The sequence below is a fragment of the Canis lupus genome, chromosome 4 (assembly GCF_048164855.1).
Source record: "Canis lupus baileyi chromosome 4, mCanLup2.hap1, whole genome shotgun sequence".
Classification (NCBI taxonomy): domain Eukaryota; kingdom Metazoa; phylum Chordata; class Mammalia; order Carnivora; family Canidae; genus Canis; species Canis lupus.
Window position 1 is genome coordinate 56,598,509 of NC_132841.1, and position 25,239 is coordinate 56,623,747.

Consider the following 25,239-nt stretch of genomic DNA (forward strand, 5'->3'; position numbering starts at 1 on the left):
ATTAGCTCACAGCTCTTGGTATAGCTCTGGCCAATTTCCTATTGTTTCCTTATTTGATTGCATGGTAACCTTTCACACAGGTGTTTACGCCATCTTCTTTGATACACTTCTCTCACTCGTTTCTAGGATACAACCCTCCCGGTTTTCCTCCTTCCTCACTGCTCTTTCTCAGTCCTTTCTGATGATTCTTCATGACCTCTAAATGATAAAGGGTTCAGGGCTTGGGGCTCTCCTTTTCACTTTCTGGACTCACCTCCCAAAGTAACCTCATCCAGTCCCATGGCTTTATACACTATATGTGCATGAGTCCTAAAATGCTGAAGTCCACACTGGACCTTCTCCCTTCCTCCAGACTCATGAATCTGTTCCAAACTGAATCCTTGTTTCTCTCCATTCCACGTTTGTTCTTTCACAAACATTCTCCATCTCAGTAAATGGCATCACCATTCTTTTAGTTACTGAGAGCTAAAACATTAACTACTCTTTATCCCTCATACCCCATTTCCAATCGATCAGAAATCTCATGTTTCTACCTTCAAAATGCATTTTGGGTCACCATTTCTCACCAACTTCATAGCTATCACCCTACCCCAAGCAATCATTTCCTGCCTAGGCTAATGCGATAACCTCTTTAAGTCTGTAGTAGCTTTTCTCCACAGAGCAGCTTGTAGGGTTTCTTAACCTCAGAATGATGAATATTTTAGGCCAGATACCTCTTTGTGATGGGAGGCTTTTCTCTATATTATAGGATTTTTAGCAGTATCCCTGGTCTGTACTCATTAGATTCCAGTAGCCCCCCTTCCGTTTTTGCCAACTGAAAATGTCTGTAGACCTTGTCATGTGTCACCTAACAGACAAAATCATTCCTGACTTAGAAGCACTGAGTTAGAGAGAAATTTTTGAAAACTGTATGTGTAAAAATGTAAATCATTTTCTTGCTCTAAACTTCCCAATAGTGGTTACCAAGGGCAAGGGGGAGGAGGAAATGGAGAGTTACTAACTAACTGGTATAAAGTTTCAGTTAAGTAAGATGAACAAGCTGTAGAGATTTACTGTACAATATTGTACCTATTGTCAACAATAATATACACTTAAAATTTTGTTAAGAAGGTAGATATTGTGTTAAGTGCTCTTATCACAATTAAAAAAAATGATCCAAGTTCCTGACAATAGCTCACAAGGCATATGTGGTTCCTGGATGAAATACTCTTCCCTATGCCTTTTTACTTGGGTAATATTTACTCTTCCTTCCTGTCCTGGCCTAAATGCAGTTTTTTCTACAAAGCCTTCTCTGACCTACTCCCTTATTTGGGTTTAGATACCTGCTCTGTGCTCTTATAATGTCCTCTTCTTCTTCTGACATAGTGCACATTCAAGTGCATTATCATTGCCTGGTTATTGGACTGTGAACCCCTTGAGGGCAAAACTATGTCTTACTTATCACAGTATCCCCATCTGTACATAGCATAGGATGTAGAGCAGTGCATTTAAGTAACCATATAGTAGATTTATTGAAATTGCAGACTAAGCCTGGCCTGCACTACAGATAAGGATATGATATTATATCCACCTCAGATGAGACTAGAGTCAGATACAACTGTACAGCTAAATGCTACCATGTCTTCAAAATTTTCCTTCTTTATTTGGTAGTTCCACAATTACTCTGGTGAAACATCAAGGAAAATCTCTGCTTTTAGAGAACTCCTTGGTAGGAGAATCCTCTCATTCAACAAATACTTACTGAATATGTGCTATGAGCCAGACACTGGGCTGGATGCCAGACAGCTGCTGGTGGATAGGAAATTACATATGCAGGAGTTGTGTAGTTTACCTTCCAACATGAGTGATGGTCATTTATACACATTAAGTTAATATGTTACTTAATTGCTATTGTAAACATCAGGGAAAGTGGATCTTGGCATTTCTAGGTGATTTGTAAGGGAGTTAGTATTGGGGATGGTTAGGAACACACACTTTGGAGCTCGTCAGACCTGATTTATAATCTGGACTCCCTACTTTCTTAGCTGTGCTACCTAGAGAGAGATCCTCACCTCTTTAAATCTCTGTTGTTTTTTCTAAAGCAAGGGCAGTTATAACTACTTCGTACACATAGACTTCTTACAGATTAACATAGGATTGTGAAGGATTTAAATAGATAATGCATGCAAAATACTTATAACAGTGGCATGCGCATGGTATGTGTTAAGTGCTGTCACTAAAACTATTAACATCACCATCCTTCTCATTCTTCCTTAACTAAATTGTAAGTTCATTAAATGAGAAATGTGTAAATTCAGCACCATGTGTAGCTAATGGTAAATTATCAAGAAATGCAGGTTTTCCCCTTTCCCCCCAATCTCTTTTATAAATAAAGACTGTGACCTTCACTTTTTCTGCAGGCACTTAGCCCTCAATAAATATTTGTTGAATGCTGAATAGATGTTGTGATCCCCTGCTACTATCTAGCACTGTGTAATGTATGTACATTGTTGAGGGCTAATGATATTCATTACTGGATAATATGCATATTTATTTTTCAAAATTAGAATGGAACTAGGAAAAAATCGTAGTCCAAATTTATACAAAATACCCTAACATAAGAAAGATCTTAATAGTTGGGAAAGGATTTAGTATGACAGCTATTTTCCTTCTCTCATTCAACTGTTTCAAAATACCAGAAAATACCAATGAAGGATGCCTGGGTGGCTCAGCAGTTGAGCATCTGCCTTCAGCTCAGGTCGTGATCCTAGAGATCTGGGGTCAAGTCTGACACCAAGTTTGCATGGAGCCTGCTTCTCCCTCTGCCTGTGTCTCTGCCTCTCTCTCTCTCTCTCTCTCTGTGTGTGTGTCTGTCATGAATAAATAAAATGTTAAAAAATGAAAAAAAACCTTAAAAAATGAAAATACCGACGAATTATAGGGAAATGGATCTAATTTAACTCCAATTGCCCCCCTGGGAAGGGTAACCCAAAGACCAGCAACTGCGGTAATATGAGGGAAACTGAGATGACCACAGGATCATAAGGTCTTTATTTAATGTTCCATTTCTTATGGAGAATAGCTCTTCTTGGGTCTTTAAAAGTAACTCAAATCTGCTTTATTTATTTGATTTCCCTCGAGAGACGTGATCTAGCAGAGGGAAATGCTATAAAACATTTGCATTTTCAGATTCCGATGGATCTTTTAAAACAGGTATCCTCTGAGTTGAGACAGGAGAACCAAGACTGATACAAAAGACACAGGAGATCTTTATCAAAGAATATGTTGATTTAAATACTCTACTCCCACGACACAATTAGATCATAACATAATTAGACCAAATTGGATTCTTCTTATAGCTTTCCAAGAATAATGGCTCTGTCTCAAGGTAAAGTCCATTTTTATTGTCACTATATTTTAATTGACCATTTGCAGAAAATAATTTGGTGTCATAAGCATAAGCTCTGTTGTCTGCTTTTTATTAGATAATAAAGTAGTGGTAGTCAGCCTGGTTAACATAATACGACATATAATTTCTATAGTAATTTGCATGGTTTATATCATAAATATCCTGAATATATTCCACTAAATTTCTCTAGTACCGCAAGAGCAAAATAGCAAGTATGGAAAATTCAGATTACAAGGCCCAGAGAGTCCGATTAGCTCGCTGGGAGCTCTCCATGGTTCTGATGTCTGTAACTATGCTCCCTGTTTCTTCTGACCTGAGTTCTATGGTATGGATTCTCTAGGCTTCTGCTTTAGATGATCCACACTCTGTATGGCATGCCACAATCGAGGCACCCTAGAAATGTTTTTTTTTTTTCTTTCTGGGGACTGCAGTGACACTGCTGGACTACCATGAGTGTCATTTCCAGACATGGTTATTATGAAGTGACTGCTATGCATCATCCCCTCTGCTGGAAACTGGGATCTAGAGATGAATAAAAAATGGGTTCTGCTCTTAGGGAGCCCACATTCTAGTTGAGGAAAAGGGAAGACTTGTGGAATCGCAGAGAATGTCTTAAGAATTAATAGAAATATGCTGCCTACTGCTTTTCTGCCCAATGCCACCAGATTGAGCATCTCAAAACTGTCAGCCCACCACTCTCCTATTTATTATGAGATCATATTGATTTATATTAGGGAATTATTATACTGATTTATATTAGGAGATTATACTGATTTTTTGCCTGGTTTTCAAAACCCTTTATAATTTGATAGTACTTTCCCATCTATTTTACTTCCTATGTCTTTCCATCATGCCTTCTTCATCAGGCCATGGCTATTCTTATTTCAGTATTTATGCCCATACTGTTAATTTTTTTCATGTCACCAATGTAAAAATGTATTGATAAATGCACATAATAAGTAATATTTGGATACTTACATCTTTTTTTAAAGATTTTATTCATTTATTCATGAGAGACAACAGAGAGAGAGAGAGGCAGAGACACAGGCAGAGGGAGAAGCAGGCTCCATGCGGGAAGCCCGATGTGGGACTTGATCCCGGGTCTTCAGGATCAGGCCCTGGGCTGAAGGTGGGTGCCAAAACGCTGAGCCACCCAGGGATCCCGGATACTTACTTCTTTACTCAGTGTATATTAGTGGATGCTCTGTCTGATAGGTGCTGGGGTTATAGTGGTGGGCAAGACAATGAGGTCCTATACTCTAGAGAAGCTCTTAGCCGACATTTTATCATTCAAAACACAATCCTTGGTTCAGCAGCATTGACTTCACCTGGCAGTTTATTAGAAATACAAAATCATATGCCCCACTCAAAACCTATTAAATTTGAACCTCATTTTAACAAAATCGCTTAATATTTTTTATGCACAAAAATTTTTAGAAGGAATAGTCTAGGGTATAGTTACTGAAAAAGCAACTGTAATAGCATGTAAAGACTGCTTCATGTCCCTATGAAGGACAGGGATAAGAGACCTAGCACCATGTTCAACTATTTAAATAACGGGCATTTTCCCCCAGTAAATTAAGTAAGAAATAATGGTGTGTTTGTGTGTGTGTGTGTGTGTGTGTGTGTGTGTGTAGACCACGTTATTCTCCTTGAGAATTTCCTACTCACCTAGCCCAGTCCTGAGTCCACTATAAGTGCTCTAACACATACTTTTGCCAACACTGATTTATTGAATTGTTTACAGAAGTATTCAAACAAATTTGAGGGTTTTAGAAGTTTCAGCAAATGATGGAATTGTTCAATTTTTGCCAGGACAGTTTTGATTTATTGAGTGTGAGGGTTTTATTTTGCTGCAACGAAAAGGAACGCTGTTTATCCCTTTTGAAGTGAAAGCATTTCAGTACAGTTGACTTAAACAAGGGTGGAAAATTCAGAAGATAAAATAAAACCAAATTTTGCACAGAACAGTTTTTGTTCTGTGGTTTAAACCTATAGATGAGTTTGCTTTTCCTATGAGTTATTTTTATTTTTATCATGGGTCAGGAGCTTGGTGATTCATGACTCAGTCAATACCCCTAGTTTAACTGCCCCAACACATCCATTACTTAGTAATACCCTTCAACTCAACTGGTACAAAACATTCTATCTGAAAAAAAATTTACATTTTTTACTTGTTCATCTCTCTTATAGTGTGCCAATGCAATCCACAACTTTCTTCACACACTGAATTGAGATTAAGAGTCAATAAAAGTAACCATATTTTGAATGCACAACAAATTCTTTTTGTTCCCCACTACCTTCTATCTCATTTCATATGGCGCTTTTTCTTTTAGGTTAATTTAAATGAAAGAGTTTTTTTTTAATTTAAATTCAATTAGCCAACATACAGTACATCATTAGTTTCAGATGTAGTTTTCAATAATTCATCAGTGCCTAAATGAAAGAGAATTAATCCTCCTCTGCCTTTTCTCTGGTAGCCTCTAGAGTTTTATGTGCTCCATGTTTGGATGCTAAAGAATGCCTTTTTTACTCATAAGTGTTCTAAGGTTTATCTATCACTTTTAGGTATTTTGAAACACTGCCCAGAAATAACTGACAGGGTCTTAGCTACTGATTTGTTCTAGAGCTTCAAGAAAAGCACAATCACTGGTGTTCCAATGGAATCACAGTGTCTCACACTTATAAAAATACTGCAAATATGATCTCATATGAAAAGCCTTCTATACTACCCCCTCACCTAATGGAATAATCCAGTCTTTGTTTTAGCCTCCATGAACAGCCTTCTCCAGACATCTGGTTACTTGCTATCAAGCATTATAAAGCTATAGTAATTAGATAGTGTGGTGTAGGGAAAGACTAATAACAGAATCAAGTGTCCAATAACAGACTATATGCCTTTGTTGAGCTGATTTATGAGGAAGGGGCGTGTAGTGGAGAAAAATGATGGCCTTCTCAATAAATAATGATAGTGTAATAGGAAATCCACATGCAAAACAACAATAACAACAAGCCTTTATCCTGCACTTTGCTGTACATATCTATAGGACACACAAATCCAAATGAAAGTTATGATTTCATAAATTAAAATGTAAGTTAAAATTTCATAAATCATAGAATATCTTCATGACTTTGAGGTAGGCAAAGGCTTCTTAAGCAACACATTGAAAGTACTAGACATAAAGGGAAAATTTGCTACACTGACTACATTAAAACTATTTCTGTTCATCATACAACACTCTCAAGATAGTGAAAATACAAGCCACAGAACAGAAGATATAATACAGGCACCTGATAATATGCATTACCAGAGATATACAAAGAATGCTTTAAAATACAACAGCAATAAGAAAAAAAAGTTACCTAACAGAAATATGGGAAAAATTTTTCAAAGCTACTTCATAAAAGAGGCTATACAAATGGCTAATAAATATGAAAAAGCTACGAGTCATCAGGCTAATGCAAATTAAAACCATAATGAGATAGTACAACACCCACTTGCTAAAATGAAAAAGGTATAGATGTGGAGCAACTAGAACACCTTTATTGTTTATGAGGATGTAAATTTGTTTTCAAAAACAGTTTGGCAAAATCTATAACAGGGAATTATAAATAATGTGGTCTGGGAATTCCTCTCCTAGGTATATACCCAACAGGAATTCCATATGTTCATCAGAAGACTTTTACAAGAATATAGCAGGATTATATATAATGGCCTCACACTGGGAACAACAGAAATGCTTATCTGCAAAGATAGTCACACTTCTGCTTTTATTTCTGGATAAATAAATTGCAGCATATCCATACAATGAAATACTATACAAAAATGAGAATGAACAGACTGCAACTGTATGTGATGACATGGATGAATATGACAACATAATATTGAACAAAAAGAGCAAGACAAAATAATACACATTTTATAGCTCTACTTATGAGATTTAAAAACAGTTCAATTAGTAAAATTAGTTTTTGATGTAATAGTGATTACTCTTGTATGGGGAAGGGAGCAAAAAAGAGATTCTGAGATTCCGGTAGTATTAGATTTCTTAATTTTAATTTTGATCACACAAGTCTTTTTGCTTTATGAAAATTAAGCTATGTCTTTATGATTTGTGCACTTACTGTGTCTTATACCTCAGTAAAATTAAATAAATTTTGTGTCAAAGGGGGAAGATATTAAGAAAAGAGTACCTCCAATTAAAATCTCAGCATATCAAATCAAATTTGAGAGAGAAGAGTCCATTGACTAAAAAAGAGACTGAGGTTTTAAAAAATAAACCACAAATCTTCTTTGTATTAGTATGAAATCCTCCTTTTCCCCTTTGAGTTTTGATGCAGCAGAAAAGGTGAAATAGAGCCACTGGTTTTGTAGGGAAGTCTAGTGGATTTGCTTCAGATTTAATGATGTGTCTGCTCATTTCCCTCCTCAGCCAGATGGGTAGATGAGAACTGACCTTCTACCAACATCCATCTCTCACTTTTGGGTCATCCATGGATGGCACTTGGGTCCCAAGATAGACCTAAGCTTTGTAAGTTCTCTGTTTCTTATGTCTTAGTCATATCTCCTCAGTTTGACTTTAAACATCACGTAAGTAGGGAATCCCTGGGCGGCTCAGCGGTTTAGTGCCTGTCTTTGGCCCAGGGCGTGATCCTGGAGTCCCAGGATCGAGTCCCACATAGGGCTTCCTGCATGGGGCCTGCTTTTCCCTCTGCCTGTGTCCCTGCCTCTCTCTCTCTCTCTCTCTCTCATGAATAAATAAATAAAATATTTAAAAAAATAAACATCATGTAAGTAAAGATCTGGCATTTCTTATTGCTGTGTATTCTTCATATACTGAGAGAACTGATCACAAGGGCTCAGTAAACACTTCCCATTGTAGAATTAGATCATTCAGACTGTGAAATCTGAGGTGTGAGAAGGAAAGTGACATGCCCAAGGTCACTTGGCCACAATTTTATCTTCTGACTCCTGTCCTTGTCCAGCCAGGCGCTGTATATGGCTTTGCTAAGGAAAAATAAACCATGCTCCTTTTGTTCTGTTTGCCTTGGTTTTACTTCTCAGTACAGGGATGAAAAGGCACACCATCTCAAATATTGCTAACTCTGTTCTGCTTTGCTGGTTCACTAAGCAAATATTGCCTAAATGTGGCGCCTTTGGCTGTGGGGAGCAGGAACAATATATATAGTGTGAAAAAAGCAAAGGCAGTGACCTGGCTCATTTCAGCATTCAGATCTTCAAAATGAGAACACACCAAGCTCTTGTGTTCCTCCTGTCTCTTTTCATTTGCCTCTTAGGGATTATGATGAAGTTCAAGGACCTATATATCCTGAAAAGTGTTGAAATCTAAACATCAGTCATTTGAAAAATTGCTCATTGTTAGGGTCACTTGATTTCTTTTCTTTTTTTTTTGTTTTTTAAAGATTTTATTTATTTATTTATGAAAGACATTGAGAGAGAGGGCAGAGACATAGGCAGAGAGAGGAGCTGGCTCCATGCAGGAAACCTGATGTGGGACTTGATCCTGGGATTCCGGGATCATGCCATGGGCCAAAGGCAGATGCTCAACCACAGAGCCATCCAGGCATCCCCACTTGATTTATTTTCATCAAAAATGCTTCATCAAAGTCTGGACTATAGAATGCTCAATGTTAATTTAATCGACTTTGCAAACTTTCTCAACCTTGGTTTTTCCAAGTATAAAATGAGATGATTCGATAAGAAACTGCCTGACATTTAAGGCTCTATTTTGTAGATTCATTAGAGATCTAATCTATAGATTCATTAACTTAAATAATTACTAGTATCTATTATGGACACAAAATATTAATTAGCACTGACTACACATTAATAAGCACTGACTATAAATGTCATATATGTGTATGTATCTCTACTCTGGGAGAGAGAGAGTTGGGGAGGGAGATGGGGAAGGAGTGGGGGAAGGAAAGGAGGGGGAGAGACTGAATAAATATATGACTTTTATTGATTACATGTCAGGCACCACTCTAAGTACCATAAAAACTTTTCTTATTTAATCTTTACAATGATTCCAAAAAGGATTATCTTCTCTTTATATATAAGGTATGACAGATTGTATTTTCCAAATATGGCCACAACAATCTGTCTTATTCCACATGTTTCTCTTAACAATGTGATTTTGACACTTTTTCTACTGAAAGATTCCTTCCCTTTTGATATGGCTGGACTTGTGACTATGGCAGAAATCACCCTTTGTGACTTCTCAGGGTAGGTCATGAAAGGTGATACAGCTTCTGCCTGCCTTTCCTTTGGTCCCTTGTTCTTGGAACTGACTCTCACGCTGAGGAAGCCCAAGCAGAGCACGGAGGGAGCACATGTAAGGCATTTGGGACAATAGTTTCAACTGCCAGTTGTGTGTATGAGTCTTCAGATGATTCCATCCCCCAGCTATCAAATCATTCACGGCCTTTTAGTTCTTCCATCTGAAGCCCTAGACATCCCTAGGCAAGGAGAAGCCATCCCACTATGCTGCTTTTCAAATTTCCTGACCCATGGATACTATGAGAATAATAGAATGTCTGTAATTTTGCGCCATAAATTCGGACTTGTTAGGTAGCAATAGTAACAGAGACTCGGAATTGCAAAGTTACTTGTTCAAAGTCACACAGCAAGTGTGAGAGGTAGAAATAAGCCCCACTCTAACTTCTGAGCTTGTACTGTTACTTAGTTTGTTGAAAAAGTGCTACATATTTACAAGTCCTGCAAAACTAGTATCTGTCATTCTGGGAAACAAAAAATAATGACTGTAATGCTAACCACTAAGAAAATCAGACGCCCAGGAGATGAGGAAGGGACTAGTGAACAATGTAGTTTGGCGGGAATGTTATTGCCCAGGAGATGAGTTTTGTTAGGGAGGCAGGCAGGATCTCAGATCCAGTTCTTGTCCAGGCTTAAAGTGAGAAATAACCCTGGGATAGAATGAGTTATGCTGTCCACATCCTCCAGTCATAATACTGTACCTGGCAGCCTTTCTTCTTCTTCTGGGAGCAGTCTCTGGACTTCCCTCTGGCCAATGCTGGGCCAAGAGGACAACTAGATAAAGAGATTCATGGCAGTGAGTCCTAGAAAGCTCTCAGCAGACAAAAAATGATTGGTGGGAAACTGGAGACAATGTGGAAAGGAAGTGACGTGATTAACACAAGAAGATGAAAAGAAAATTAAGATTTTTGAATCCCTGGTATATGCTAGGCACTGTGCATCAGTTTTTGTTTGCTTATGTATTCTTGTAATAATCTGATGATATTGGCATTAATGGCCCCAATTTTTAAAGGAACCTCAGTGGCTTTGTAGTTAAGTTACTGGCTCAAGGCTTATAGCTAGTAACTGGTAGACTAGGATTCAAACCCAGGTCTCTCTGAATAATGTTTACTTAGTCTCAAAACACAGTTATTTTCCTTTTTCTTTTTCTTTTTGTTAAATGATTTTATTTATTTATTCATGAGAGACAGAGAGAGAAAGAGAGAGAGAGAGAGAGAGAGAGAGAGAGAGAGAGAGAGAGATGGGGAGGGGGGCAGAGATGCAGGCAGAGGGAGAAGCAGGCTCCATGCAGGGAGCCTGATGTGGGACTCCATCCTGGGTCTGCAGGATCAGGCCCTGGGCTGAAGGCGGCGCTAAACCGCTGAGCCGCCCGGGGTGCCCAAAACACAATTATTTTTCCTTCTTTGCTTGGGCTTCCCTCTATCACCCAAATGTCTTACCTTCTAAAAGTCCTTCTATAGAGTTCCTTCTATAAGTCTAGCTTTATCCTTGAGACAAGCCCAAGTCTCTCCTTTTTCACTAAGGCAGCCTAGATCATTTTAGTCCTCAGTGATCTTTTTTCTCTACCTATTGACCATAAATCCTGTGTTTGGGAATTATTCAAATACACATTCTGCTTTACTACCTTCTTTCTTATATATCTTGGTTTTACTACTGACTTGCAAAGTCAGAGGTCAGAAGTCATGTTTCTTGCTTCTTTGCATCTGCCACAATGCTTAGCATCATTATGCTAAGGCAAGGTTTAGACCCAAGATGGTGCTCAATTAAAACATTTGATTGATTAATCCTCCCTGGTGTCTACAGAAGTATACATACTGTGCATGACAGAAATAAAACAAAATGAACTCCTTCTTCATTCTTTCTATCCATTCACAGAATGGGTACCTACACAGAGAATAGGACATGAAAGAGAAGATGACTATCAAGTGGGTGCCTAGCCAGAATTATACAGAAGGGAAGGCATCTTTCTGCCTGACATTTCTTTTTGTGCTACTCAGGAGATAAATAACCTGGTAGCAGCAGTGGCAGGGACTCCCTGAGTGCCTAGCCAGGATCCTCTGAATTCTAGAAGTTAGAACTGGCTGACATCATTCCATCCATGGTAGACCAAGCCTTGACACCAATCAATAAAGGTGCTTAATGGGTAACAGGGAATTTCTTTCTGATGGCAACTGAAGAACTGACCCAACATTGCCCATTTTAGACTTTGTTTTTTGGGTGATGCTCAACTGGTTTTACAAACCTTATAGGTCCCCCAAAGTCATAGTATTGAGTTTACTATTAAACTTTGTCAGCTCTGAACCTTCAGCTAATGAGTACCTAGGGATGACCTTGATTGACAGGTCCCATGGCTCAACACATGCTTGCTTCAGTGCCTTTGTTCATAGCAATCCCTGCCCACTCCCTCTCCCCTACCCTGAGACTTCCTTTTTCATTTCTCTTTGCTTTTGTAGAAAACCTTATCTTATCTTTCAAGGCATAGTCCAATGTTTCCCAGAGGTCTCTTTTCACCACAGCCCACACTAATTTTTCCTTTCTCAGAAAAAAATTGGCACCAAACCACATGCCACAGAGTTTAGCCCTCAGTTACACATTCTCTGAGTTCCCTGTGTTCCAGAGAGGCAGCCTGCTGCAGTGAAAAGAACCTATAATTTGGGACCAGTGGGACCACAACCCATTATTTCCCTGCCCCAAAGATCTTTACAAAGCAGCACAAGCATCCTTGTTCGTCTACCATAACAGCTGCATTGGGTTCCACTGGATGATGAACTATGCTCCTTTCAGCAGACTTCCACTGAGGGACAGTGGGCTACCTCCAGATTTTTAAAACAACAGTGAAAGGAATGTCCTTATACATATATCTTGTCACATTTGCACAACCATTTTTATAGGATAAATGTGTGGACCCTATAAGTTTCTTACCCCTACAATTTTAAGGCCATTTGTCATCCTTTTTGCCTTTTCTTTCCTCACCCCCATTCCTAATGAGTTACAGTTAAAGAATCCCATGCCCTCTTCAGTTTTTGGCTGTGACTATGAAGCCTACCCTATACCATAGTCACCTCCTAGCTGAAGCCAAGAGATTGGCCTCTCCAAAGTGGCACTAGTTATAGCTTTGTTTTTGTCTATATTTCATATCTTCCTCACTCCAGCTGGCCACATTGTACTCCCTCCTGATGGGCACAGAGTGCACTCCTGGGTGCTCACCTCTCCTTTCTCAGAAGATGACTTTTAAAGACAAAGAGATTGTGAAGAATAAAAATGGAATAAAAACCCAAAGCAAAAAAGGTCCATTAAAATAATCAGAGTGAGGAAGTCCTACAGAAAAAAAAAATGAGTACTTTTTTTGCCCCATGAATTCTAACAACCCACAGGGAGCCCTAAGGGACCCTCAGAAGATTTCTGATTTTGGAAGACTGCATTGTGTCAAGGATAAATCATGGAATCAGACAAACACAGATTATAATCTCAGCTCTGCTGGGTAACCAAGGATGAGGAGGTTAATCACTCTAAGCTTCAGTTTTCTCATCTATAGAATGGTGTTGATGTACCCAGGCAGAGGTTTTCATGATGATAAGTAATGTGATCTAACATCAGAGTGCCTAACAAGTAATTGCAACAAGTAAAAGCAATTATTACTACTGTCTTGTGAGCCAAGAGGAGATTAGAGCATTTCTGAATAATGGGGTAACTGGTACCTATTGGATGATAGGGAACTTTGTCTTTTGGGCCTGTTTAACCTCCTTTTCTCCAGTTCTACCTGATTTTTCTCCAAATTCCTTCATAGACCAGGACTGAGTTTCCCCATGTGACACAGGTAGTTAGTGAAAGTCATAAATTCTCTTCATTAGATGGCTTTATCTCCATTAAATGAAAAATATGACATCCTTAGAAAGTGACATGTTAATTCAACAAGTGTGTATTTGAATACACAACACCAAGTGCCAGGTTTTGGATGAGCTGCAGAGATCAATCTGCCAGTCTATGTCTTGGTGATGAATAGCCAGGGTAACTCTAGTACAGGGCTGAAGATGAAAGATACCCTCAGAGATATACGGTGACAGTGGTGAAAGCAACATCAACATCAACAGCTCATCCTGTCTATGGATCAGCCCTATGCAGAGGAAGAGCTTTCTAGGCATTATGTCATTCAATATCCTTTCAGTAGGTCTTCTTCTTATCACTCCCGTCTTCCAGAAGAAGAGACTGAGATGCTGCTAGGATTCAATTGCAGCGACCCTATTCCAGAATTCAGACATAACCATTATCATGAAGCACAACTTTAGAGGTGTAATTGGGGCTGGGAATCCAGTATTTGCAAAGGGCAAAGAGTTGAGCAGGAAAGAAGGGAGCAGTCACTCTAAGTGGAGGAGATGACAAGGGCATGGGGAAATGAAATGAAATACAATTTGGTTTGGCTAGAACCTTGGTTGAACCTGGGAATCAGAGGGAGACAAGCCGTAGATGAGGATCTGGGGACATAGGGACCATCTTGCTTCCATTTTGAGGATGGAGAAGTGAGACAGATTTAGTGACTCACCCAGTGGGCCAACCATAGACTGAGACTGAACTTTTTTCTAAGCTCCTTTACCACTTCCTCCCATCCTGTGGGCCTGCCCCCTGTGACAACAGCTGTTCCCATTGCCTCCCTTGGGTAGAACTGCATCCTGCTTCCAGCAGGAACCATGCTTCCTTATTTTAAGGCCCTCTTAAAACCACTGGAGACCTACCGTGATTGTCATACCCTAGGTTTGCCATTTCCATGTTAGTGTGCTTAACACAATTTATCTTCTATGTGATACCCTGGCCTTAATTTGCCTTTTATCTTCCTTGAACGTAGCTAGGGCAAAAGTATTCCTTTGCATAGAGGGATGGTGTGCCTAATTCATATTCAAAACCATCAGACTCCTCATAGGAATATGAGTATACATTCTCCATCAATTCAATTAATAATGCTTTCATATTTTTCTTATGTAGAATTCTGTACTTCTCTGAAGATGAACAATTGGGTCTTCTGGTCCCAAATGCTGTATTTCCAGAGAAAGTTTAAAAAGAAACAGGGGGTCCTCTCCAGGAAAATGTAGAACCTAGGGAGAATGTAGTCATGGGTAGGCTTTTTTGGTTTTAGAGACATAGGGACCATTTTTCTTCTAGTGTAGCCCCTACTCATGGCCTGGATTTTCTAAGGCATGTGAAAGATGAGAAAAACAGTGATCACATTTTATACTTGGAACCAAAAATGGAGGGGGAAAATTCCTTTAAAAAGTACATAAATATTCCAAGTGGTACATTATACTCTTTGCCATCCTTCCAGGGATCTCCAACTAAATCTTGGCATGTGTTTCCTCTTCATAGAGTTCCCAGGGCAATGACTGACCAGAACTGAGTGGGAGTTGCCTTCTTCAGCTGACGTATATGTGTCTTAGCTCACTGCAGCCCCTGGCTGACCTCCATTCTTTTGTTACTGAGCTTACATGAGTTATCTTTGTGACCCCTGGATAAATCCCTTTCTTCCGTGTATGCCAGAACCTTCACCTAATGATAATGGGATGGGGGTGTTGATTACATTTTACAGGTGTTCTCCTAGAAGGGCAGGGAGTTTTGTCTGCTTAGTTCAGTGATATCTCCTATATCACTCTGAACCACGTCTGTTGCATAATAGGTGCTAAATACACATTTAATGAGTGAGCAAATGACTCTAAACATCCCTTTCAGTTTGGTGAAACATTTTCTACAAACTTGCCTATTGTGATTTTAAAAGAAAAAAAAATCAATCTCTCCTTCATTTAAGCTATTCAAACCTTGGACTTTCAGTACACTCTAGAGAGGGAGAGCGTAACTTGACTTTCCTCTTACTGATGGCCAGAATTGCTGGCTGAGATGCAGAAAATGATGCTTTTCATTTGCGTACCCAGTGAAGCCTTTATCCTCGTCACTGCATTCATTTTAATACTTCCATGTGGCTTCTGGAGCTTCTGAAACTTCCACTCTGTGCTTCTCAATGGTCTCTGAAACTGCTGGGCATTGAAGTCTGGCTCTGGATCTTGCCATCAGGTGGCAGAGGATTAAAGTTGAAAAGGAAAGAGGCACTGAGCTGAAGAAGTCCCTCAGGGATGGGGCTGCTCCCAGACAGTACCTGCACAGATCACACCTGTCACATTTGCAGCATTCCCTCACCTGGGCCAATGTGAGGGACAGATGATTCTGATCCAGGAGGTCCCCACAGAAACTCCTCTACCTAGTCTTAAGGAACAAAGCATCTGTCATACATTTCTTGCATCATGATTATCTATATAGCCTTGTGATATTGTTACTTGCAGCAATGAATCTGTGTCCTAAATGAGGTTTATGTTTTCTAAAGGTGAAATAGTTTATGATTTCAGGTAGCCAACCTCCCTAAATTTCAACTCTCAGCATCCCTTCTTTCCTCCTGCAGCACTTAAATGACACAAGATGAGCAAGAGAAGGAGGTTTGCATGACTGTCTCTGGGAGAGGAGGTGGGAGAACAGGAGGTGGATGGGGTGGATTTCTCATCACCTCTCAATGTCATGGCATATGGGTTGCTATGGAACTTTTGCGTGAATGCAAAGGTCAAACTGTTGTTGGTTATCAGTTTGGGATCTGTTCATTGGTTATCCTGTTCCCATGGTGAATCACTTGGCCCAACAAGTAGATTAGCTAGGGGGTGTGATACAAGGTTCCTGGAGATCTCCAAAGTACCATCACTCCTCCACTTGAGACTTCTCACTGAGACTAACTACCTTCACTAGTTGGAGATAATTGTCATATATTCTGATATATTTTAAGATCAGGAGTAAAAGACTTTTGAAAGATGTAATCATAATTTCCCATTTTCACTATTTGCCTAGAACCCTCCAAACCTCTCTTGTTCTCTAAGGTCATCTGAACCCAACCAGAAAAGTATTGACTCCATGGACAAGCCAATGAGGAAGTGGGGAATAAAGAGGCAAAGGGCTTACTCTTAGCTATTTGCAGGCAGTAGAGCCTTGGGCTGACACTGCGTAGTAGGTAGTGGACTGGGCATCAACAGGCTACAGGGTTTTCTTGGTCACCTCAGAGGAAATCGCTTTGCCCTCTTGGGCCTCGGTTTCTTCATGCATAACATGAGATGGATAAATTAGATCATCCTAATGATCCCGCTCAAAGCTAAAGGTCTCTGGAACTGTAGTTGCTTGTTTTCCAAATGTTCCCAACCTCTTGGATCCACCATGGACTCCTCCCTCCCCTCACTCTCAGATATCCAGTCCATCAGCAAGTGCTATCAGTTCTAGTTTCAAAGTAGGCCACAAATCCATCCTCATGACCACTATAATTTCCATCACTATAATTTCCCCTGGATGGCCATGAGATCCTCTTACTTTATTTCTCTGTTCCCATTCTTGACTATTCTCTGCCCAATTAATTTTCCTCATAGCTCCCTAGAGTGGTATTTCAGCATGTAAATCAGTCCTTTTCTTGCTTAAAAATTCTCCAATGTCTTCCCATTATAAAGTAAAACTGTAAATCTATACTATAGTACGGAACTGTGCATTATCTGGACTCTGCCTACTTCTCTGATGCTATCTCAAATCTCTGTTCTCATTCACAGCAAGTCATATACTCTGGTCATTCCTTCCATCTTTGAAAGCAACTAAACTCTTTTCCATCTGAGAGCCTTTGCACTGGCTCTTAAAGCTCTCAGCTCTATGCAAGCCTATTTCTTTCTTACCTATTAGCTCCTCAGAGAAATTTTTTCAGAATTACTTAAGGAAGTCCCCTGAAATTCCACTTCCCTTATTATCTATTGCTACAGCAGGATCATTTTATTTGTAGACATCCCAAAGCCTGTTTAATGTCTGTCTTACAGCACTATACTTGTCAGCTCCTTGAAGCAAATACTCACAGTTCCATGCTCCTCATTGATGTATTTTCATATTCTCAGCACCCTGCACCATGCCCTACATGTTGTGGACAATTAGCAATATCTATTGAATAAATGAGCCACACTAGCCACAAATAGGGAGAAAGAGTGCAGAAAAGAAAGTAGAGGGAGCTAAAAATACACTTTGCCTGTGATGGTTTTATCCCTCCTTTAATATATATCTTCTCAAAATGTTCCTCTCTATGGGAAAAGAAATCTTAATATCTATTAAAAATAGGTCATCAGACATAAGAAGCAGGGCTATGAAGTCAATTCATGGATGGCATTTTAATCTTACCATCAGCCTAGTATAAAAAATTGTAATCTGTGATCACAGCTAAACTGAATTTTAACTTTGAATGTTAAAAACTTAAACCAATTTCTCATATAAATATTTTAAAGAGTGGGAAGAGTCTTTAAAGCATCTCAGAAGCATTTACTAGCATGTCATTGAATGTGTTAATTACAGATTATTTATTCACAGTGTAAGTGTAGAAAACATTGACTTTAGGAACTGTGGCCAATGCTACTCATTGAGTCCCCACCATCCATCCCCACCCCTTCCCCTCTAGAGACTAGAACACCTTACTGGCCTTCCTTGCTACTAAAAGAGATCATGGGCCACTGCTCTGACTAATGAGATAGAAGTACATGTCAGCTGCTGGGGTGGGAAGTATTCTGTTGTTAAGCTTTTGTTTTTCTGATCCAAAGAGTTAGAAACATCAACACGTCTTCCCCTTCTTGCTGCTTGAACATGCACATGATGTCTGGGGGTAGCCATCTTGTGAATATGAGCAAATGCCAAGACAATCACAAAATAGCAGATCCTGATTTCACTAAACCGTGAGACACTGTCTGCTTCCACTTCTCTTATAAGAAAGACAACTCTTTATCTGTTCATATTACTGTGGTCAGATTATTGTGTTAATTGTAGGAAGGCACATTTAGCTACATTTTGTTAACTTTGATTAAGAGACATTAACATGGACTTTGAAGAGATTAAGACATAAAGCTACTTGTGCATGAGTGCAGTAGATACATGTAATTCAGATGGAACTTAGTTTCTGAAAATCTAAATTAGTGAGGATTTATGAAACATTCTTTAAGTAAACATCAAGAACAACTAATTGAAGCTCTTTTGAAAGGATGCTTGATGTGTACAAGTCACTTAAAGTTCTTCCCACCATAGCACCCAGAGTGATACAGTGCTTTGCATGTCAGAGGCTCTTGAAACTTGGTGACTTTATCAGGAAATATGCAGACAGCAAAAAGAAAAGCTTCTGTAGACGTTTGTAGTTGTTTGCTTGGTCTCTGGCTCTGATCACTGTCTAAGTGTCCTTGTCTTTTTTGGCTGTCCCTGGTGAGATGAAGTATATGCTTTTTCTCTCTAGTGTATATTTCCAGGATACATTGTAATGCTATTCTGACTCTCAGGGGGTTTCTATAGGTCTCTAAGCTCTGGGATTGGCCAGGGTAGGCCTGACAAGGAAAAGTCCACCTCAAGTAGATAAAACTTATTCTGGAAGGCTTACTCTTTTGTCTGTCAGTGTCTCTCTCTCTCTCTTTTTAAGATTTTATTTATTTATTCATGAGAGAGAGAGAGAGAGAGATAGAGAGAGAGGCAGAGACACAGGCAGAGGGAGAAGCAGGCTCCATGCAGGGAGCCTGACGTGGGACTCGATCCCAGGACTCCAGGATCACGTCCTGGGCTGAAGGCAGGCACCAAACTGCTGAGCCGCCCAGGATTCCCCGCCCCCCACCCCCCCCTTTTAAAAGATCTGTTAGTCTCTTTAATCCAAAATGACAAATCCTTCTCCTCAGTTTCCACGAGGAAGAGACTCGGGAATCTAGATGCCGCTTGTCTCTGGAGTGAACCACTGGCTGTTTCTGCTTTGTCTCTGGGCTTCCCGAGAAGGGAGAAGTCCTGTGGCTTTCAAGTCAGTGTGAGTTCCTTTTCTTCTTGTGAAGTTGAAGAAAAGCCCAATATATAAAATCAATAAAATAATAAAAAGTGGATCTGTTTTATAGTACTTCCTGGATATTACACTATGGGTTCTATATGTTATCAATCTATTTTAAACCTCCCAACAATACTTGAGGGTGAGAACTGTTCCATTTTACCCGTGAAAACAGGCCCAGAGTGGAGGGGTTCTATCAAAGATTGAGAAGAAGGAGGCTGGGTTGGATCCTGCTCGGTCTCCTCTTCACTCAGTGTTGGTTCCTAAGATACTCTAATGGAACCCCCAGAAGTCCTGGAGACAAAGTTTGAAAATCTTCCTGCAGCCAGAGGCCACAAACTTAGAATAAGTTTTATCTACTTGAGGTGTACTTTTCTTTGTCAGGCCTACCCTGGCCAATCCCAGAGTTTAGGGGCCTATAGAAACCCCCTGAGAGTCAGAATAGCATTACAATGTATCCAGGGGCCAGCTGGGTAACAAAGGGATGAAAGTGGTTAGTTAGGGGCTGGGTATAGTGGAGGAGGCATGGATCAGCTAAGGAGGGGAGCTGCCACTTGGCTGTGCACAACAACTACCAAATTCTGGGCAGATTAAATAAATACAGGCCTGGCAGAGAATTTGGTTCTTGTGGGCCACCAACTTGTGACCATGGGAGGAAGGGTGAAGAGTATGAAAACATACCCTGAGGTCAGACCACTCCAGTGAGGCATTAGGATGTGAGATGCCACTGAGGAAGGAAATAATGGAGAAAAACAAACTTTGGGTCTTTTTAGACACATGTATACCATGATGGCCCTACATTATAACTGACTAGCTAAGAGTCATTTCTTCCCACTGTTTATCTACTGGCCTGATTTATTTTTAAGCAAGTCCTTCCCCTGCTTGGTTCTATCTACTCTTTACCATGTGTTTGGCAGTATTGGCCAAGCATCCAGTCTCACACCTCCTCTCCCACGCACCCCACCCCCCAACTGTCTTTTTATTTAAAGAAAAACAAGATTATAATGGTGAACAATGAGACTACCTAAATTATACAGCAGCCAAAATGAGTCCTAACAGAAGCTCCTTAGGAAGAATTTTATTCCATTGCTACTTAGGAATTGCTTCTTGTTGACACTGAAATGCAAAACAGACAGGTGGTAAAGATGCCTCCAGCACAGGTCCATGAGGCTTTAATATTTATGCAATTTGCCCCCAGAAGGTGACAGTGTGCGCAAATCTATTCATGAGAGCCAAGTTCCAAGTCATGCCTTCCTATGTGCTTTAGAAACTTGGTAGTCTACAAGGGACGGCCTAGTGGAAAAGGAGTTCATAGACAATGAACAACTGTAAAAGGAAAAGGAAATATAGTCAGTGCTTGTGTATCAGGTAAATTGGGGGGGATTTGTACCATATACATTCCAGAATGTAGTTGAAAAAACATTACACACAAAGACAGGAGATCAATAAATGTGAGGATTGGTCCAGATTGGTATATTTCAAGTTTCTTTCATGCTCCCTCCCTTATATCCTGCCTTTTATCCCCCCTTTCTTAGCTACAGAATCATTTTTTTTTTTTAGAGAAATAGTATTCACCATCTCATATATAAAACAGACAAAAATAGAGCTACTCTGGTCTCATGTGGGGGGCTGCAACCTCACTGATGTGGCACCCAAGTACTCACGGTTCAGTATCTGAGGCACCTCTGAGAAACTCCACTTTTGAACAACAAGAAACAAAATTACATCACCACTGGAACTAGATTATTTCTGAGGTCTATCTCAGAACTAAGAAAAAGAAAACATTTTCTCTTAAAAATGAAGAAACTGAGGTCTACTAGGGTCAGGTGACCTGCTCAGGCCTATACAGAGCACACTACAGCCAGTGCTGGAACCCACTCATAGTTCAGCACTCCTTCCATCACTTAGAAGTAGCATTAGAAGTAGTGCTTTGAAGTAGATTCAGACTCACCTAGCTACTAGCCATGTAAACTTGATTCACCATTCGTGTGGTTCCTCATTAATGAAAGAAGATATAATGAGGGTCCCACCTTATGCTGCTGTGAGGATTCAGTGAGATAATGCAAGTATGGGACTCAAAACCTTGCTTTGCATATGGTAGATGCTCACTAACTGGTAGTTGTACCATACTGTCCCCCGTCCCTTCTTTGAACCTTTCAGCTACAGAACACCAGATTTCTGATGATGTCTGCTAATCTTGACTGAGCATATCAACCAGATAGCAGACAGAGTTGGCTCAAACACAGGAGGTATCCAGATAATCAGCAGCATGCACTGGACAGTTGACTATAAAGCATAATTGAAAAGCTGAATACAATGAAGTCTGGAAATAATTCTTATTCTTTAACTTAACAGTATTTGCTTTTTTTTCCCCAAGAAAAATAAAGCATTGAGCAAAAGGATTGAGAAGAGCTGACTGACCTGGGAGAAATGTCACATCCTTGTTGCATGAATGCTCCCAGGGAGAACCACAGACTGTTGAATATCCCAAACTCATTGGATTGGTCACTGGTTGTCTGGTCCCGCCCTTCCTCAAACTCTTCACTGTGCCATTCATATGGGCTGAAGCGGCTGACCAGGAAAAGGACGACACTCACTCCAATGTAGGCAAAGACAATGCACATCCAGATTTCATAAGCCAAAGGATCGAGGAAGGAGAAAACCCCCGGCTTGGACTTCTGTGGCTTTTTTATCATGATGGAGATCCCCAAACTCATAAATGGCTTGGAGAAATCTATCACCTCTTCCCGGACCAAGGTGATAGTTAAAGGAGCTACGGCCACATCGGCTCTCTGCAAAAAAAAAAAAAAAAAAAAAAAAAAAAAAAAAAAAAAAAGAAGAAGAAGAAGAAATGCAGTTGAGCTCAGTAGCTCTGTGTTCTCTTTTTCTCTCTCCACTGAATATTCTTTTGCATCTTAAAGGATGTGAAAGTTGAAAAGAACCTTAGAAGTCTAATCCCTCCTACTCTCTATAAGGTATTTCTGACAAATGAATGATCAGCTCACTATCTTACAGGAGAAATTATCCCATTGTTTGACAGCCCTGTTAAGGCAACTTCTTCACATTACTAGAGGGGGATGTTGTAATATCTGTTGCTTCTACCTGCCCAGCAGCCATACCTCCTTCCTCCACTGAAAACTCACTCCTGCCCCACTCTTAGTTTTACTAGTTCAAATGGGGCTGATCACTTGGGGCTGATCAAATGGGGTTACATGGTGAAGCACATGACCTGGGTTTGGCTATCAGTTTATTTGGTTTCCCTGGTCAGAATAATTCATTCAAGAAATGACAAAGGATTGGGGCACCTGGGTGGCTCAGTCAGGTAAGGGGCTGCCTTCAACTCAGGGCATGATCTCAGGGTCCTGGGATTGAGTCCTGCTTTGTGCTTGCTGCTCAGCAAGGAATCCTGCTTCTCCCTCTGCCTGCTGCTCCCCCTGCCCATGCCTACGTGTTCTTTCTCAAATAAATACATAAAATCTTTTAAAAAAATGGTATAGGACCCAAGCTAATTTAATGAGCACTATCCCTGAGAGTCAGAGTGAGAGATGCAGAAACTGGTCCATAATATAATTAGGGCCATGCTAAATTCAGGGCTTACCGTGTACTCCTAGAAAGATGGGTTAATATATTCTGTTTGTCCCCAGAAACATGAACCAACCCTTCTGTTTACCTAAACCAGTTTGAACTGGGTTTCTTTTATCTGTAGCCAACATATCCCTGGCTAATAAGGTGGTAAAGGCATATTTAACTCAATAAACATTTATTGGGCACTTATTATGTGCAAGCCCTAGGCTGGAAGCTATAGGTGAGCTATGGTCCCTATACTCGGGGTATTACAAAATACTAGGAGAGGTTGGTATACGTATCCATCCTCCTCCCTAGCCACCTACAAACAACTTCTCAGTCTGCAAAGTAGGCTGGATATGTGCTATCCAAGAAATACAAAATAATGCAGGAGAGAGACCAGAGACACAATAATTTTGGTTGAGGAGATTAGGGGCCACATCATAAAAGAAGTGACACATAATTTGGCATTGAAGGAGGGGTAGCACCTTGTTGGTCTGGCCATTCCAGAAGGAGAGAATCATGTAAGTGAGGGCAGAGAGGAGGAAAGGAGAGTTTCACAAGTATTTTTTAAGAAGACTTCTAAGGAATATATAGTTAGTTCACTTTTTAAAATTCAAATCCAGCATGTAGATAAACATAAAAAGGTTGCAAGAAATGCTCAGCCTTGGACATCCTGCATGTGGAATCTCCAGCCTTGCTCTTTGGTCTTCCTTCCCTCTCCCTAATGGCAGAAGCACTGACATCTATACAATAAAAATCCATTGATCTGTTGTCCTAAGATCAAGAGATCCTAGAAACCCAAGAAGGTTCCATAGACAGGTGCCACAACACTCATTTTTGAAACGAGAGACATGTCTGTGCAAGTCTGTTCCAGGTTGGCTTTCTCTCATTTTGCTGCATTACAGTCCAGATGTGAAGCTGGTGACAGATGCTGTGCAGATGAGGGCCCCACTCAGGTGCTGGCTGGTGTCGCATAGACAAGATTTCTTCTGGTTACTCTCATTGGCTGGGGTTTTTGAGAAGGTGCTTTAAGTGGAATAAAAAGCCTGGCTTCAGAATGACTTAAATTCTCACCTAGAGAAAGAAACTTTCCATAAAGCAATGTGGAATTGGGTGCAAATTTGATAGTAATTCTGTTTTTTCCCTCCTAACAACTACTGCATAATCTTAATATATTATATGTATAATAATATATATATATATATATTTTCTTTTTCCCAAACACTTACAAGCTAGTGCAAGGGAAAGATATTTACTCTTTCCTCTGTAACCTAACATAGGTAGAAAGATAGAAAAGGAATGGAGGAGAAAAATCATAGAGATGACTTGGAGGGACTACACAAGAATTGAACGGATTTGTTTGATGCCTCCCGACGTGAGTTAATGAAAGGAACTGTAGACTGGAAAAGATAGAAGCACATCATCTTAGTGCTTAGTTCATTCAGCAGTTCCAGGATTTGTTTCATGGAACATTATTTCTGGAAGGATGTTGATAAGTACAACATCGGGAAACATGAATTTAAACAGGTTACTTTGGGGCAAGACTTCTCAGAACCTTTAAAAGAACACTATGCACTGAGAATTTCCAAGAGAGGTAAACAGATGCAGTTCTTCTAAAATTATCTGGCCGTGGATCCCTGAGCATCAAAAGAGATCAATGTGTGTAGGATACACACACAGTGCGAGTTGCTACATTCAATGACCTTACTTTATAAAGAAAAGTCTCAAGTCCAGAGAGGGAAAGGTGGTTTGTGCAAACTGGCAGTGTTTTAACTTGTTTGACATTGACTGAGAGGCCTGGAGAGTTGTTTCAAACACCTGAGGTTATTACTGGAGCTCTGCAGGATTGGTCAAAGGCAGAGCTCATCTGGGAAAGCATACCTGGCTGCTCTGCTCTGTAACTTGCTGGTCACATGGCCTTAGGTGAGTCCTAAGACAACCAAAGTTGTATTTTGGGATATCAAATTCCTCATTAAAAAAAGGAGGTATAATAATTTTTGCTTTAACTATTTGATAGGATTTTTTTTAATTTTTATTTTTTTAAAGATTTTATTTATTCATGAGAGACATAGAGAGAGAGGCAGAGACACAGGCAGAGGGAGTCCA

General features: G+C 39.9%; 1 protein-coding gene across 4 annotated transcripts in view; it reads right to left on the reverse strand.

Moving 5' to 3' along the window:
• GRIA1 (glutamate ionotropic receptor AMPA type subunit 1) overlaps positions 1-25,239 on the reverse strand; it is a 299,091-nt gene that overhangs the window by 67,201 nt on the left and 206,651 nt on the right. For all 4 annotated transcript variants that reach the window (XM_072824421.1, XM_072824420.1, XM_072824419.1 and 1 more), the window contains one exon: positions 21,988-22,358. In XM_072824421.1, coding sequence (XP_072680522.1) covers positions 21,988-22,358 — 371 coding nt within the window. The remainder of the gene's footprint in view (positions 1-21,987; positions 22,359-25,239) is intronic.